We start from the raw sequence: 14,529 nt of genomic DNA on the forward strand, positions 1-14,529 counted from the left end.
CTCTCCCAATGCTACACTAAGGGTGCAAAACCATGAGAGGCTAGGCCAAAAAAACAGTGTCTGATTTCAAAGCTTCTTTACACTGTCTTAAATTAGGTTGGGCCTCTGGGGTTCAAAAGAGTAAAGAATTGAAAGTACCCGGATGAGAGATTGGGACCTAATTGTGGGAGTACGGTAGATAGGCAGCTTTTACAGCATCCTCCTGCCTTTAAATGGCCTATATAGCAAACCCATGATGCTCAAAAAATGCTGTCTAGGTAAGCAGGTTCCTAGATTTTGTGACATAATCACTCTTACAATGTCAAATGGCATGAGCATAAATAGGCATCAAGACAGCCTAGTCAGTGTAATGATGGCGGAATATTTCCGTTTTAAAATCAAAGGTCCCTGAAAAGGATGTGTGAAATTAAGGTGCCCGCATTACAATATTCATTAATAAGGATAAAATACACATTATACAAACCTGACTGGAAACCTTTCCGCGGTTTCTTTAAACTCCAACGCGTGACGTCATCAATAAGCGTCGGCTTGAAAGAAGCGGCCCGAGGAGTTAGCTGGAAACTTCAGGTTGCTGAATCATTTTGATTGATGGTGAGTCCGATTTCAAGTGGTCTTAAATACATTTATTCTGAATAGGCTCACCAGCACTTGTTAGTTTAATCTTAATCTGAACACGTTTTAGATACTAGATTCAAGCCGACTAGATTGATTGCCAGCATGAGTGTCCATGGACGAATGGCATAAGAGACATTTACATGTGCACAGGGATTTGTTTTATTGAATATTAGTTACACAAATACTAATGTTCATTTGATTCAGTGGGTGTTATAACACATTTTTTACCAAAATGACTATCAATACCGTAGTTTCCTCTAAAATACCACAGTAACAGTTATTGTTACTAAAAAAAACGTTTAAAAAAATTCCTCCATACACTGGTTTCAGAATCTTTCTCATACAGTTTCATTTTATATGCTCTTTGTACTTTCAATTGCACCTCAATGCTAATATGATCGACTCATGTCATACTGGCTTCTTATTACGTCAGATGTGACTATTAGTATATTTAGGATTATTTACATGTGATCCAGCCATGAATTATTTGATTCTGTGCGTCTTATAACATTCCCTTACAATAGTAAAAAAAAATTTAGTAACAGTTTTAGCTACTAATATGAAGACAAATATAATAGATGAATAATTGTTTTCATCCATACAGTGTTTTCAGAATCTTTCTGTCATTTTATATGCCATTGGTTAATCTAGCAACATTAACCCTATGGTTTCCATGATCATTTTATGTAAGGGTTTAGCAGTTTCCTGTCTATCCTTGTTCAACTGGTCAAGGTTGATATGGGATTTAGAAAGTAATAAGTAATGCATTCATACTTTTATGAGAGAGTAATCAGTACAGTAATTTAATTACACTGACTTTTACCCAACACTGCTAATCACTTTGTATTTCATCAGGTATGATGATGGATTCTCTGTATGGGCCTGTCGCTCTGGGCATACTGGCAGGTGTGGGCTGTGGGCTCGGCCTCGGATGGCACCTCAGTGGGCGTTTTGGCAGATCGTCCCGCAGCATGATGGCGGCTTTAGGAAACAGCGCCGGTGCTGGCAGCGAGGCCAGTGTGATGGGCGAGAGCGGAGAGTTCAAAATGATCCTGGTGGTCCGGACTGATCTGAAGATGGGCAAAGGTAAAGCGGCGGCACAGTGCTCTCACGCTGCTGTGTCCGCCTACAAGCAGGTCCAGCGCAGGAACCCAGAGCTCCTGAAGCAGTGGGAGTACTGCGGCCAGCCCAAAGTGGTGGTCAAGGCTCCAGACGAGGACTGTCTGCTGGAGCTTCTGACCCACGCCAAAGAGGTCGGACTTCCCGTCAGTTTAATCCAAGATGCTGGAAGAACCCAAATTGCACCAGGGTCTCGGACGGTTCTTGGCGTGGGACCTGGACCGGCTGATCTTGTTGACAAAGTGACAGGACACTTGAAACTATACTGAATAACACTATTCAAATAAGATGGGACAAAACTGGTACAGTTTTGACCAGTTCTTTGACGTTATAGTTTTTATACGATCAGAACGAGTGGAGAACTTGAATTAAAAGGGTTAAAATGACACATTGATTTATAGGTTTAACCATTTATTTTAAGTAAACAGTTCACCCATTCCATCATTGAACATACGAGTACATTTGTTTTGTCATAAGTTTATGTACAGAAAATTAGTTATTTGGGAATCTCATTTTTATCATATTAATCACCCCCCCTCATACCCAATGGAATAAAGGACTTTTGTTTGTTAAACTTTGGTGCATAAATGACCTGCTCCTGTTCCTTTTTCAGTTGCACAATGCTAATATGATCTGCGAGGATTTAGATTTAAAACACTGGATTTTTGACAAACTGGCTGCTTATTAAATCAGACGCGAGTATTAACATTTTTTTATTTACATGTGTGATCTAGCCATGAATTCCCACTTTAAAATCTTTATGTTATGCATGTCTGAATCAAACTGTCCAGTGAGTATGAAGGGGGAGGAATTACAAAAAAAAAAATACATGGCACATGAAACTGTGGTTAGACCATATTTTTCTTGAACAAGAAGCCTTTATTTATATGGTAATCTGGAGGGGAAGAAGGAGGGAAGGGGGGAATCTCATTCTCTGTGCACAATCAGATCTCTACAATTTACGTGTATATGTACGATTCATTTCAACTCAGTGAAAACTGAGTACAGGACACACAGGGAGTTTAAATCTTTCTTAAACCAAATTACCATTTCTGATTTCTCTTCTGTACAAATAAAGGGTAAATTGAATTTCGGAACAACTGGCAGGATAAACTGGCTTTCTAGTCTCACTTCGCTGCCTTACAGTGACCTAAACATCACAACAATAGCATACACACATACGCACACACACGCTGCAGCACAGAGAGGTAAGGTTAGTAAAATACACACAGGTGTGAAGAGCCGCATATATATTTATATATATTTTAATCATTACCCCTTCTCAAACAGATGGTCCCACACAATGAGCACGATACTGCACAACAAAAGTTTGTTTTTCATATGGAAAACAAAGGTACTGGTGAACCTGCATAGGTCAGAGAAAAAGTTTGAAGATGCCGTATGAGTGTGTCTTCACGCATTTAAAACAACCTTTTTTTTTTTATATATATATTTATCGAGAGCTACACACCTGCATTTAATTACTGGTGTTGAGTAGTGTTTGTTTGTGGAGGCGGTAGTCACATTTTCCTCGATTTTATTTTCTTTCCTGGAATATACAAGTTAAATGCAGACAGACTGAACAAGCTGCTCACACACATCAAAATGATACATTAGTTGTTTTTCCTCTGACTACGGAGTGCAAATCAGATTTTCTGTCTTATTTTAATTAAACTGACTTGCTTCTCCCACAAGTCTCCTCATTGTAGACACCATTTCCCCTTTACATTGACAGATAAAATTGACAGGAAATTAAATCTAGTAGATATTTGGAATGTGAAAAAAAAAAAATTCTCAATGAAATCTTTGACAATATAGAAATAAAGTCCTTCATGATGGTATAAAGAAAACACGATAAACAAAAAAAACGATCATTTTAAAAAAGGTAAAGTAAAAGAATAACATTTGCTCAAATCCCCCGTTGTGAGCACAAAGTAAGAGTCGGACCGGTGGAGGACTGAGGGAGAGAGATCCACGGGGATTGCTGGACCGAACCAAGCGGCAGCAGGAAGAGGGACGAGCGGGAAACAGGGAGGTCCTTACATGCCGTAACCGAAACCTGGCTGGGCCTGAGGAGCCTGTGGGTAGCCGGGCGCTGCTGTGTACCCGTAGCCGTAAGCCTGCTGCGGGGGGACGGCCACACTGGGGCCTGCTGTCAGCATGAGCTGAGGTGTGCCTGAAGAATGGGAGATAGTGAGAAAATGTATTAAAAATGAATTTTTAACAATAGAAATAGTTTCCATTGCATATGTGCTTTCATTGTTTTACCATAAACAATGGGTTGAGTTTCCGTCGCCTGCTCCTCCTCTTTCCTCAAAGACTCGCAGGTCTCCAGCTTGTCCACCTAAGAACATGAGAGAAATAAGTCTTCAGTCTGTATGTGTTCATTTCTGTTGAGGACTAGGAATAACTCTTAAATAATAAGACCGATTAATACAGTCACTCAAAAATATATAATTTACTAATATAGTTATAATTAATAACAATTATACTTATTTAATATTTATAATATTATAGGTTACTATATGTAACTTAAATCTTTTCAAAATGACAAATGGAGATTTAAAAAGTTAGTCAAATTTACTCACATTTTTATTTTTAAATTAATATAGTGATGTGATGTCTTTATTTTATGTTATACTAATATAAAGTATTTAAATGTTAATAAATTACATTTGAAAGTGACAAATAGATTAAAAAAAAATTTGACTAACAATTTAAACAAATTAAACATTTTTAAAAGGTCCCATATTGTCAAAAGTGAAATTTCCTGGCTTTTTTCATGATAACAGAGGTCTAGGGGCTATGAAACTACCAAGTCGAGAAAATGCTGTTCAGTCGATGGATGTCAGGAAACTACATCATAGCACAAGCTTCCGAACAACATTAATATAAGAGACCAGTGGCTAATGTTCGGAAATACCACAGTAATTTAGTTCGACCTTAACCGTCTGTTCTGCACATTTCGCAAGTGACTGCTTCGTCAATCAGACCCAGTTCAATGCCGGTTTTTCAAAAAAGCTAACGTTACTCAAAGATGCTGCAGTCCCTACATTGATGAGTCTGACCTCAAATTCGCAACCCGTAAATAAACTTTATTCAATATGGAGCCAGCATAATCTGAAATTATAGTTTGTAAACGGATATGCAACACTAACAAGTTGCTAAGTTGATGCTGACGTGTTTTTTTTTTTACAGTCTATGGTTGCCACAAGCTTTGATAGAATATCTGTTGGAAACAAGACAAAATACATTGTTTGTTTTCCTAAGTTACAGTTGGTGTCTGTTGTTTTTATTGAGTTAAAGACGGTGAGATCGAGTTCACTCAGTCTCTGTCTTTTGTTTTGCGTTAGAAACTAACGTTCAGTGTACTTGTGAGCATCACCAAGCCACAGCAGGCTACAGCATACATGAACCTAGTTACCTGTGGTTGGCCTGGCCGTGCATCACTCAGAAAACAACAGGCCAATCAGAAGAGAGGCTCATGAATATTAATTAGACAGGCCAAAATCAACCTGTTCTTAGCAGAGCTCCTGAGAAAGGAGCAGTAAAAATATTTTGAGAAGGTTTTTGGTACTTATACCACCAATATTCTTAAGGAGATCAAAACCTAAAATAAAACTCCAGAAAGGTGTACAATATGGGACCTTCAAATAATATACTGATAATTGATGTGTTCATTTTATGCTATTCTAATAATTATACTAATAGAAAGTATGTAAATGTTAATAAATCACATTCAAAGTGAAAAATAGATATTTAAAATGGTTTGTGTTTAAAATGTTAGTCAAGTTTATTTACAATAATTGATCATTTTAGTTAGGGCACTTGTAGTCCTCCACACATTTATACCCTATTTTAGAGTAGAAGCCCGTCCTTACCTTGCTGAGGTATTCCCTCATCACCTGGATGAAGTAAGGCATGGAAAAGTCCATGATGTTGTGCCTCCACGCCGTCTCCAGCACCACGTCAGGCCTGAGCAGGTCGTAGCAGGTAAAGAGGCAGGCGGCGAAACACTCCTTCTTATCCTCCTGAAGGAACCACTGCAGAAGCTCCTCGGCCAGCTCTGTGTCCTTCGACTCGGATGCATACTGCATGGCATCCTGGGTAAAACAACACATCAGATCAGATCAGCAACACATTTACAAACAGCATAACTGAGATAACAACCCTGTTGTCCAGCTCACCTTGTAGAGTTTGTCTTTCTTGCACAGCTCCACGCTCTGCTTCCATCTGTTGTTGCCTTTGAAGAGGTAAGCAGCGATTCTCCTGAACTCAATCAGCTCGTGCTTCTCCAGACGCTGGGCCAGCGAGATGTTGTCGAAGTTATCGTATGCATCTATAGATGTCCTGAGCGCCTGCGGACGGGATAGTTCAACAGCAGATGAGGTGGTGGACAAGAGCTACTGCAATAAGCTACTATAACTGTTCAATGTTTTTTTTTTCAGAAAAATGCTTTAAAGTGTTGTTTGTACCTGATAGTCTTCCTCTGAGATGAAGAGGTTGTTAAGTGCTTCATTGACAGACTTGTTGTTGTGGTTTTGTACTGATCGCAGGTAAGGCTTAACGAGAGGAAGCTGCTTAACCTGGAGGAATGAAAAACTCTCGTTTTACCTGATCTTAAATAGGGGGAAGTTGCTTAAGTTGGATAAGCTGGCCTTGTGCTTGCTCGCTTTACCTTGCTGAAGAAGTTGACGGCTCGTGAGTGATCCAGTCTTGGGGAAAGAACTATGAGCAGGTCGTTCAGTAACAAGGGCCTGAACTCCAGATAAAACTGGATTGCTTTGTAGTACAGTTCCACGTTGGCCACCTAAACAACACAAGAAACACAGTCACTTATTTAATTCATTTCCTGGTGTTATTATTATAGTATTCTTTATATACTAGCATAGTATTTATTAATTAGCTTTTATTTTAACTTAACATTTTTTGTAAGTTTGTGCTTTTGTTTTTCTAATTTATTTAGCTTTAATTCATTTTTATTTTAGTTGTAATCATTTTAGTAGTTCAAAAATATCATTTGCTTTATTTCAATTAGCTGCCAAGGCAACATTTCTAATTTTAATGCTTAATGAATATTAAGTTTAATGAATGTTCATTCATATTTTTTTTAAGTCAATACATTCATAACTGATGTCTTCAGTTTATTTAATGTTATACTAATAATTAGAATCATTTAATAAAAAATACACAAATATTATTTACTATATGTAAATGTAATTAAATCACTTTTCAAATTGACAATTTTTAATAAAATTGTATTTTATGTCATATTAATTATAATTAATAATAATTAGATAATTTACTACATGTAAATGTTAACAAATTAGATATTTGACTTGAATTGAAATTTGACAAGTTTACAAACTGTACCAAATCTTACACCCTTTATTGATGCTGGTAATTTATTCAATGCAATAGCACTAGTGTATAAAAAAATGTTTCCCCACTACACCATTAAAAATGTATTAACTCATGTTTATATTTCTTCTTTTCTTTCAGCTTTATTTCAGTTAACTACTAAATCTATACCTATTAAAATTGTTTTAGTTTTAACATTACTGAGAAAGTCAACTGAGTTTGAACTCAAAAGAAGTTAATTGAATTTATCTATTTATGAAAGCAGTTGAACTTTACCTTGGTGATGATGTCCTTAAACTGTCCCTCTTTCCAGGCATCTGTGGGATGGCTCATCATGGTGATGATGGCGTTGTCAAACTCTTCATACTTGTCATAGAGGAAAACAAGCTCCGCCCACAGGTGAGCCTGCTCTGCGGCCCTCAGGACCTGAAAGAGAAAGATGTCAAAGTGAAGGAGACAGACTTAGTAACATCTGTGCATTGCAGATGATGACACCAAAAGCACAAGAGAATATCAGATTACACACTGAATTCAATTATAGCTGGAGGGGGATAATGGGAGAAGAAATCAATTAACTCCTGCTGTTTAACAGAACTGAGTGAGCGACTCTTAAAACAAAAAAAAGAGGAGTGTTACAAACCAACATCTGCAATAACAATCATCGTTAGAACTGCTGTGTACCTTGGGGATGTTGACTCTGGACCAGAAGAGTTCCAGATGCTCCCTCATCTTCTGAGGTTTGAATTTAGAGTAGAGGATGGCCAGCTCTGTGAACATGCCCATGTGAGCACGCTCCAACCCTAGCGCCGCCTCCAGCATGGTGATCAGCTCCTCGAAGTAGCCACGGTCCTACAGAGAGCATTTGAAAACAATATAATTAAATTTGATCAGCTCTGTTAGTTACAGAATTTTTTTATTATTTTTATTTAGGATCAAAACTTGCCTGGTAATAGTTGATGAGCTCTTCTAGCTCATCGGCATGGACCACGATGTGAAGGCCACACATCTGAGCCAATCTGAACTCCTTTCCATCCACACAAGCAAAGCACACCTCCTTCCAAGTGCGAGTGCTGTTAGCCTTACGGGCACCGTCCACGGCGGCCTGATACTCGCCCAAGTGGACCAGAGTAGAAGCCAAGCGGCCGAAATTGGAGACATTGTTGTACAAGAGTTTGGCCGCCTCGTACATCTTCTCGTCATAGCAGCGATCTCCAACCTGTGAGCGATAATAAAACAAATGAACTTCAAATGTGATGCTTTGTTTGTCTTAGCTAAAAAATATATAGACAAGCTCTGTCAATCATCTCTCTTAATAACCAGTGTAATCGTTAAATAAAATGAAATTTTCGAAAAACTATTGAAAAACTTGCAAATTAGAAATGCTACCCTGGCAACTAACAAGTTAAAGTTGACGTACTAAAATGACAAAATCTGAAATAAAAATAAATTAAAGCTAAATAGAACATTCAATAGAACTATATATATATATATATATATATATATAAAAATTCATTTTGTAACAAAATTAGAAAAATAAAAGCTAATTCAAATGATTAATAAATACTATAAAAGTATATAAATAACACGGTAACACTTTATTTTAGTGTCCTTGTAATCATGCATAATTTACTGTACATGTAAGATGTGTAACAAGCACCAACCATAAACCTAACCCTTATTATATAGTAAGTAAATGTTGTTAATTAATATTCCACAGTGCTTATTTGTGTAATTACACTGTAACAAGGGCACCTTAAGATAAAGTGTAACCAATAATAGTAATATATGTAATAACACTGTAATTACACATTAAATTAACAAGCAATTCATAAAAAGCAATCGTGCATTACCTGCTGGATGTGTGCATTATTGGGTCCATTTATAAACTCCTCCAGTTCAGCAAGACGGTTGGTTTTGGCCAGTGCGAAGATCAGCTCTGTCTCCACGTATGACTCTCTGGCCTTCTTTCTGGCCATCTGCAAAAACTTCACCAGGTCCTCCCAGTTACCTTAGCCAGGAAAAATCGATGTGAATATAGAATCAAAGGGAAAAAGTCCATAAGTAAAATGATTTATTATCTAGGACTAGAACTGAAGTGGGCCATACCACTCTGGTCAGCAGCCTGAACAACCTCCATGTAAGCCGAGGGGTCATCAGCCTTGATGTAGGAGTCAATGGACTCTTTGACGAGACCCTTTTGCAGCTGCGCCTTAGCCAGCTGACTCCACACCGCAGGTTCATTACAGCGCTCTGCAAACTCGTACGCCCGGTCCAGATTACTGATGTGCTCAATCAGAACCTGAGGAGGACAGGAAACATCAGCTCTTTACTTATCTGCCATTCAATAAATCACATTAGCAAGCCTACTTGAAAGTGAAGGACGAGAGCTGCTGAGAGATTTACTGATTATGGCTCGACCATATACCTGCACTGCAGAGGTGTTGACATCAAACTTCTTAAAGATAGCAAAGGCCTCCTCAAACAACTCGCTGCTGATGGCAATGTTAGCAATGTCTGGGGCGTCATAATTGTCCAGGCGGTTGATGTATTCCATGACGCGGGTGCGGTCCGCTTTGATGGCTGTTAGGATGAGCAGGTTCTGCAGGTTTCTAGGAAAGAGATGAGGATTATTTAAATGAGATAAGGATTTAATATTCATTTGCATTAAAAAGTTGCGCAAGACTGTTTGGGCAAGGAATTTAATGTCTGTAAAAGACAGAAAATACACTAAAAAGCCCAGCTGTTTATGTGTCGGAATATTTTTGGGCTTATGCACCTGTGTTCACTGAAGACCGAGTTGTCCAGGACGATCTTTTCCAGCAGCTCAATGAGTTCATTGGGCAGGTCAGCAGTCATGAAGGCCTTCACTGTGACCGACACTTCCTCTGGGTCCTGAGTCTCTGACAGGGCTGTCTGCACCACCTAAAGACACAAATAACAACTTGAACACCAGCACATTCCAAAACCAGAAGGTCAAAACAGAATCAGAGATTTATTGCTTATAATTTGAGTTTTAAAGACAAGTGCAGAGTATAAAACACATCTAAAACATTATCTACACTTATTTTGTGGTCGGTAATGTATGTTTTAAATGTTTTTGAAAGTCTTATGTTCACCAAGGTTGCATTTATTTGATCAACAATACAGTAAAAATGGTAATATTGTGAAATATAACGATCTAAACTAACTTTTGTATTTGAATACATTTTAAAATGTAATTTATTCCTGTGATGGCTAAGCTGAATCTTCATCATCATTACTCCAGTCTTCAGTGTCTAATGATCCTTTCAGAAATAATGTTGAAAACAGTTGTGCTGCTTAATTTAAAAAAATATATATTTGACTACGCTTCCCAAAGTAAAGACAGAAGGTAGCATAATTATATTTAGGAATCCCAGAATGCATTGGAACAAACTAATTGGGGGGAAAAACTCATCCCAGATGGTGGAGCTGAATGGTGATATTTATACAATGCATTCAATACAGCAAAGTTTTGATAACATTAATTTGATCTATTTAAAATAGACTATTTCACCCAATATTAATGTGAAATTAATAAAACATAACAATCATGCACTTCCAGTTCCTGTATGAGCCATGTTTATGTATTGTGAGAGAGGAGTGCGACACATATATATGTGTACCTGGTCAATAAGAGGCCTCCTAAAGGGGTTGGTCTCCAGAAGCACACTGGCCCAGAGCTCCGGGTCTCTGCGGCGCACCAAGTACCGGGACAAACTCTTGAACAGAGAGTTCTCATTGCAGACCTGTGTAGAAAAATATAAAAGACACATTTCATGTTGTTTGGTTGAACGAAACTTGGAATAAACAGGCTCAAAACTTATTTATGGTTGAGCATCACTAACGCTTATGAGCTCCTGGTCGCACTGTCCTCTCTCATAGGCCACACAGGCCAAGTGAGGGTCTCTTTTCTCGCAGTATTTCCCCACCACACGGCTGTCATAGTACGGGTTCTCTCGCAGGAAGCGTTCTGGGTTGTTGTTGCTGTCAATATAGATCTTGGCCAGGGCATTGTGGGTAGCTGGCTCCTCACAACCCTCGTGGATACGAGACTCCAGCCATGGCAACAGCAGCTTCAGTCTGAAAAAGAAACTCATTTAAAGGACAAGTTCGGTATTTTACACTTAAAGCCCTGTTTACAGATCGTATCTGATGAAATAGAACGGTTAAGATTAAAATTTGGACACATGCTGCTGTCCCGAGAATTTTAGGTTTATTTCGCTCCGCGAAATACCTTTACGGTATTACTCCGCCGCTTCTTCTTCTGCTTCTTCTGTGTATTCAATGAAATGCCCGTGGTTTGCTTGCAATTGGCAAAGGTGCATTATCGCCACCAACTGGGCTGGAGTGTCTATTATTCAAGCTCTCAACGGAAGAATCACGGGTGTGACGCGTTTGGCAAAATAGGTCCACAAAAGCGAAATAAACCTAAAATTCTCGGGACAGGAGCATGTGTCCAAATTTTAATCTTAACCGTTCTATTTCATCAGATACGATCTGTAAACAGGGCTTTAAGTGTAAAATACCGAACTTGTCCTTTAAGCTATCATATCATTTTTTTCTCCCCCAGACATCCACTTCCAATGTTTAAGTCATTTTTCCCCTCACAAAATGATTACAAACACCATATTGCAAATGCAGGCGCCATTGTTAAACAATCAGAACAGCTACTGCTGTTTGTTTTCTGTGTTTACTTGTGCAATCAAAATTTCATCTGGAAACTCTTATGCTGTACACAAACAAATGATTAAACATCACCAAAAATAAACAGAAGCATCCTGGAATAGATCTGAATCCAAGACAGCTTAGCATCATGCTTTCAATTGCTTTGTTTTGACAACTTTACGTTCGATATTGTTCATACCGGTTTCTCTTCTCAACCTCTGCCACCAGCTCATCGGTGGAAAATTGGCCCCGCACAACCAGGATCAGGTTCTTGATGACATCTTCAGAGCAGTCAACATCGAGCAGCCCTCCAATCACCACAGGCAGACGGCTTGGGTTCACCTACATGTACAAATTATCATTTAATTTTTGATCATTGCTTGACTACAAAGGCTTTGTGAGTAACTAAAGGTTTCTCACCTTCTGCACGTAGATTTCGATGTACTTCTGCAGGCTGTTTCGGTACAGGTAGAGTACGAGGTCATGGACAAAGTCGAAACGATCGCACACAATGATGAGAGGCAGCTGGTCAGTGAGTTTAGCTTCCTGTCAGTCAAACACGATGGGGAAACGATAAGATAACATCAGATGTCAGACAGACAAAAGGCATGTGTTCAGTTATACAGTCAAATCTGTAAATAACTCCAGGCGGTTTTTAAAGTTTAAGAGTGACTTTTTAATCAATAGAACGAAATTTAATGCAAAACTTTCTATTAATTATTCAGTATAAAGGGGCGGTCACACTGCACTTTTCGTTCCATTGACTTCCATTCAAACGCATGTAAACGATATTTTATCGTTATATGTTGAATTCGCGTTTACAAAAAAGACGCTGCAGAGCATGACATCATAAGAAATCTCGCATGCTCAAAGTCTAGTGTGACCGTGGCTTAAGACTCAATTTTACAAAACTTCAAAATGTATGGATGACAAAGCTTATGAAACAGATTTGACTGTATTTGATAAAAATAAATACAAAAATTACTGAAAATGATTAGTTCAACAAAAACCTACCAAGTAATTAATAAAAAAAAGGTAAATATTAAAAGCAATAAAAACCTACAGAGTAATGAATAATAATAAATAAATAAAATATTCAAGCAATAAAAAAACTAGTTTTGTAAAAACCTATCAATTGATTCATAATTTAAAATGTTATATATTTAATAAAAACATAGCTCTATACAAACCTACAAAATAATTTACAATTGAAAGATATAATAAAAAATTTAATGTTTAAGTAATAAAAACATTTAGAGGGCAAGACAAGATTAGAGGGCAATCGAGTAGTCCAAAAATGTTTTTTGGAAGAATTAAGTGGTTAGTGGTAAAAAAGGAAGGTCTATAACTGAACACAAGGCTTGAATCATCTCAGGTTTTGATGTGGCAGCTTTGCTCCCCCTGCTGGCTATAACATGTAACAATTCTTCTGCCACACAAGAGTGCAGTTTACAACACATACAGGATTAATGAACTGGGATTGTACAATTCACTCCACAGAAACACCACAGACTGACCTCCACAACCTTCAAACATGAAGCTACAAACATTTACAGAGGCTGAACGTTTGCAGTGAAGCCTTAAACGAGACCATTTTAAAACTTAAGCAAGTCTCAAAATCATTCCACAAAAACGTGGCTGTCCGGACCCACCCTCTGAAGCTGGCATGGCAGAGTCCAACTGTGAGGTCAACTTTATATGGTCTGACTCTGGTGGAATAGATTCTGAAAAAGACCCAAGGCTTCCATTTCTGCAGAACACGGTCACCACAAATCAACCACAGCCAAACACACATCAACACACTACCACAAAACCACAAGCTCAATCTCAGCCCGGTCACTCGCTACGATCATCAGGGGAGGGGTCAAGTTCAGGCCGAGAGAGGGTTGTTCCCAGCAGTCAATGCTTTACGAAACCTCCCTGTATGTGCATCGCACACACCAATCCCAGTATTAATCCTTCAACTGACCATTGGGAGAAAAGAAGGGATGACAAAAGAAAAGAGAAGGGGAATAAAAGTAAAAGGAGTCTTAGGATGAATTTACCTTATACAAGTCCTGACCATCCAAAAAGTACAGGGTAAAGCACAGGAGATAACAACAGCCACCATGAGGATTAAATAGTGAGATCATCTCCCTAAAACTACAGGAACATGGCTGCCTGATCTAAATGGGGATTCTTTTTTAAAGAAAAGAGAATACCTGTATTGGATCCCCCCCCATTAAAACAATGAACTAAATCCAAAATGAATTAAGCTTTTTCACCAGCATTTGTGGCATAATGTTGATTACCACAGAATAATTTCACCTCATCCTTGTAATTCATTTTTATTTTAACTTATATTTTTAAATATTCAATATTTGTTATTTATTTTATTTTCACAGTAATAGTAAAATGCTTCCAATGGAAGTAAATCAGGTCAGCACTATGAAGGGTTTAGAAGCACAAATATTGTATTTTTGTTGAAGCAATTCACTGAATCATTCACTATACTGAATTATTACTAATCTTGTCTATATATGTAGTAAAATTAACAATATTAAATGATTAATTACCATTATGGTATCAGTTTACAATAAGGTTTAATTTGCTAACACAAGTTAATGAATTAGTTAAACTAATTATAAGCCATATATTTTTTACAGCATTTATTAGTTGTTTATTGTTTGTTCATGTTAGTTCACGGTTCATTAATGTTAACAGATACAATTTTGATTTTAAAAATGTACTAGTAAATGTAGAAATTAA

The 14,529-nt window shown here is 37.8% G+C and overlaps 2 protein-coding genes across 2 annotated transcripts in view; one reads left to right on the plus strand and one right to left on the minus strand.

Moving 5' to 3' along the window:
* Positions 1-497: 497 nt before the first annotated feature.
* On the plus strand, positions 498-2,308 carry ptrh2 (peptidyl-tRNA hydrolase 2). The gene is made up of 2 exons (XM_082157231.1): positions 498-591; positions 1,471-2,308. The coding sequence occupies exon 2, from the start codon at positions 1,473-1,475 to the stop codon at positions 2,001-2,003; it is 531 nt and encodes a 176-aa protein (XP_082013357.1). The 5' UTR covers positions 498-591; positions 1,471-1,472; the 3' UTR covers positions 2,004-2,308.
* A 946-nt stretch (positions 2,309-3,254) lies between these two features.
* Positions 3,255-14,529, minus strand: part of cltca (clathrin, heavy chain a (Hc)) — a 36,319-nt gene continuing 25,044 nt past the window's right edge. The window contains exons 15-31 of the mRNA XM_082157128.1: positions 12,202-12,327; positions 11,981-12,123; positions 10,962-11,196; positions 10,740-10,862; positions 9,872-10,017; positions 9,521-9,704; positions 9,202-9,394; positions 8,946-9,103; positions 8,039-8,311; positions 7,777-7,944; positions 7,372-7,521; positions 6,413-6,544; positions 6,210-6,320; positions 5,922-6,092; positions 5,616-5,837; positions 4,003-4,078; positions 3,255-3,910 (exon numbers count right to left, since the gene is read on the minus strand). Coding sequence (XP_082013254.1) covers positions 3,774-3,910; positions 4,003-4,078; positions 5,616-5,837; positions 5,922-6,092; positions 6,210-6,320; positions 6,413-6,544; positions 7,372-7,521; positions 7,777-7,944; positions 8,039-8,311; positions 8,946-9,103; positions 9,202-9,394; positions 9,521-9,704; positions 9,872-10,017; positions 10,740-10,862; positions 10,962-11,196; positions 11,981-12,123; positions 12,202-12,327 — 2,748 coding nt within the window. The 3' untranslated portion in view covers positions 3,255-3,773. The remainder of the gene's footprint in view (positions 3,911-4,002; positions 4,079-5,615; positions 5,838-5,921; positions 6,093-6,209; positions 6,321-6,412; positions 6,545-7,371; positions 7,522-7,776; positions 7,945-8,038; positions 8,312-8,945; positions 9,104-9,201; positions 9,395-9,520; positions 9,705-9,871; positions 10,018-10,739; positions 10,863-10,961; positions 11,197-11,980; positions 12,124-12,201; positions 12,328-14,529) is intronic.

The sequence above is a fragment of the Leuciscus leuciscus genome (assembly GCF_965113295.1).
Source record: "Leuciscus leuciscus genome assembly, chromosome: 24".
In the NCBI taxonomy this organism is placed as follows: domain Eukaryota; kingdom Metazoa; phylum Chordata; class Actinopteri; order Cypriniformes; family Leuciscidae; genus Leuciscus; species Leuciscus leuciscus.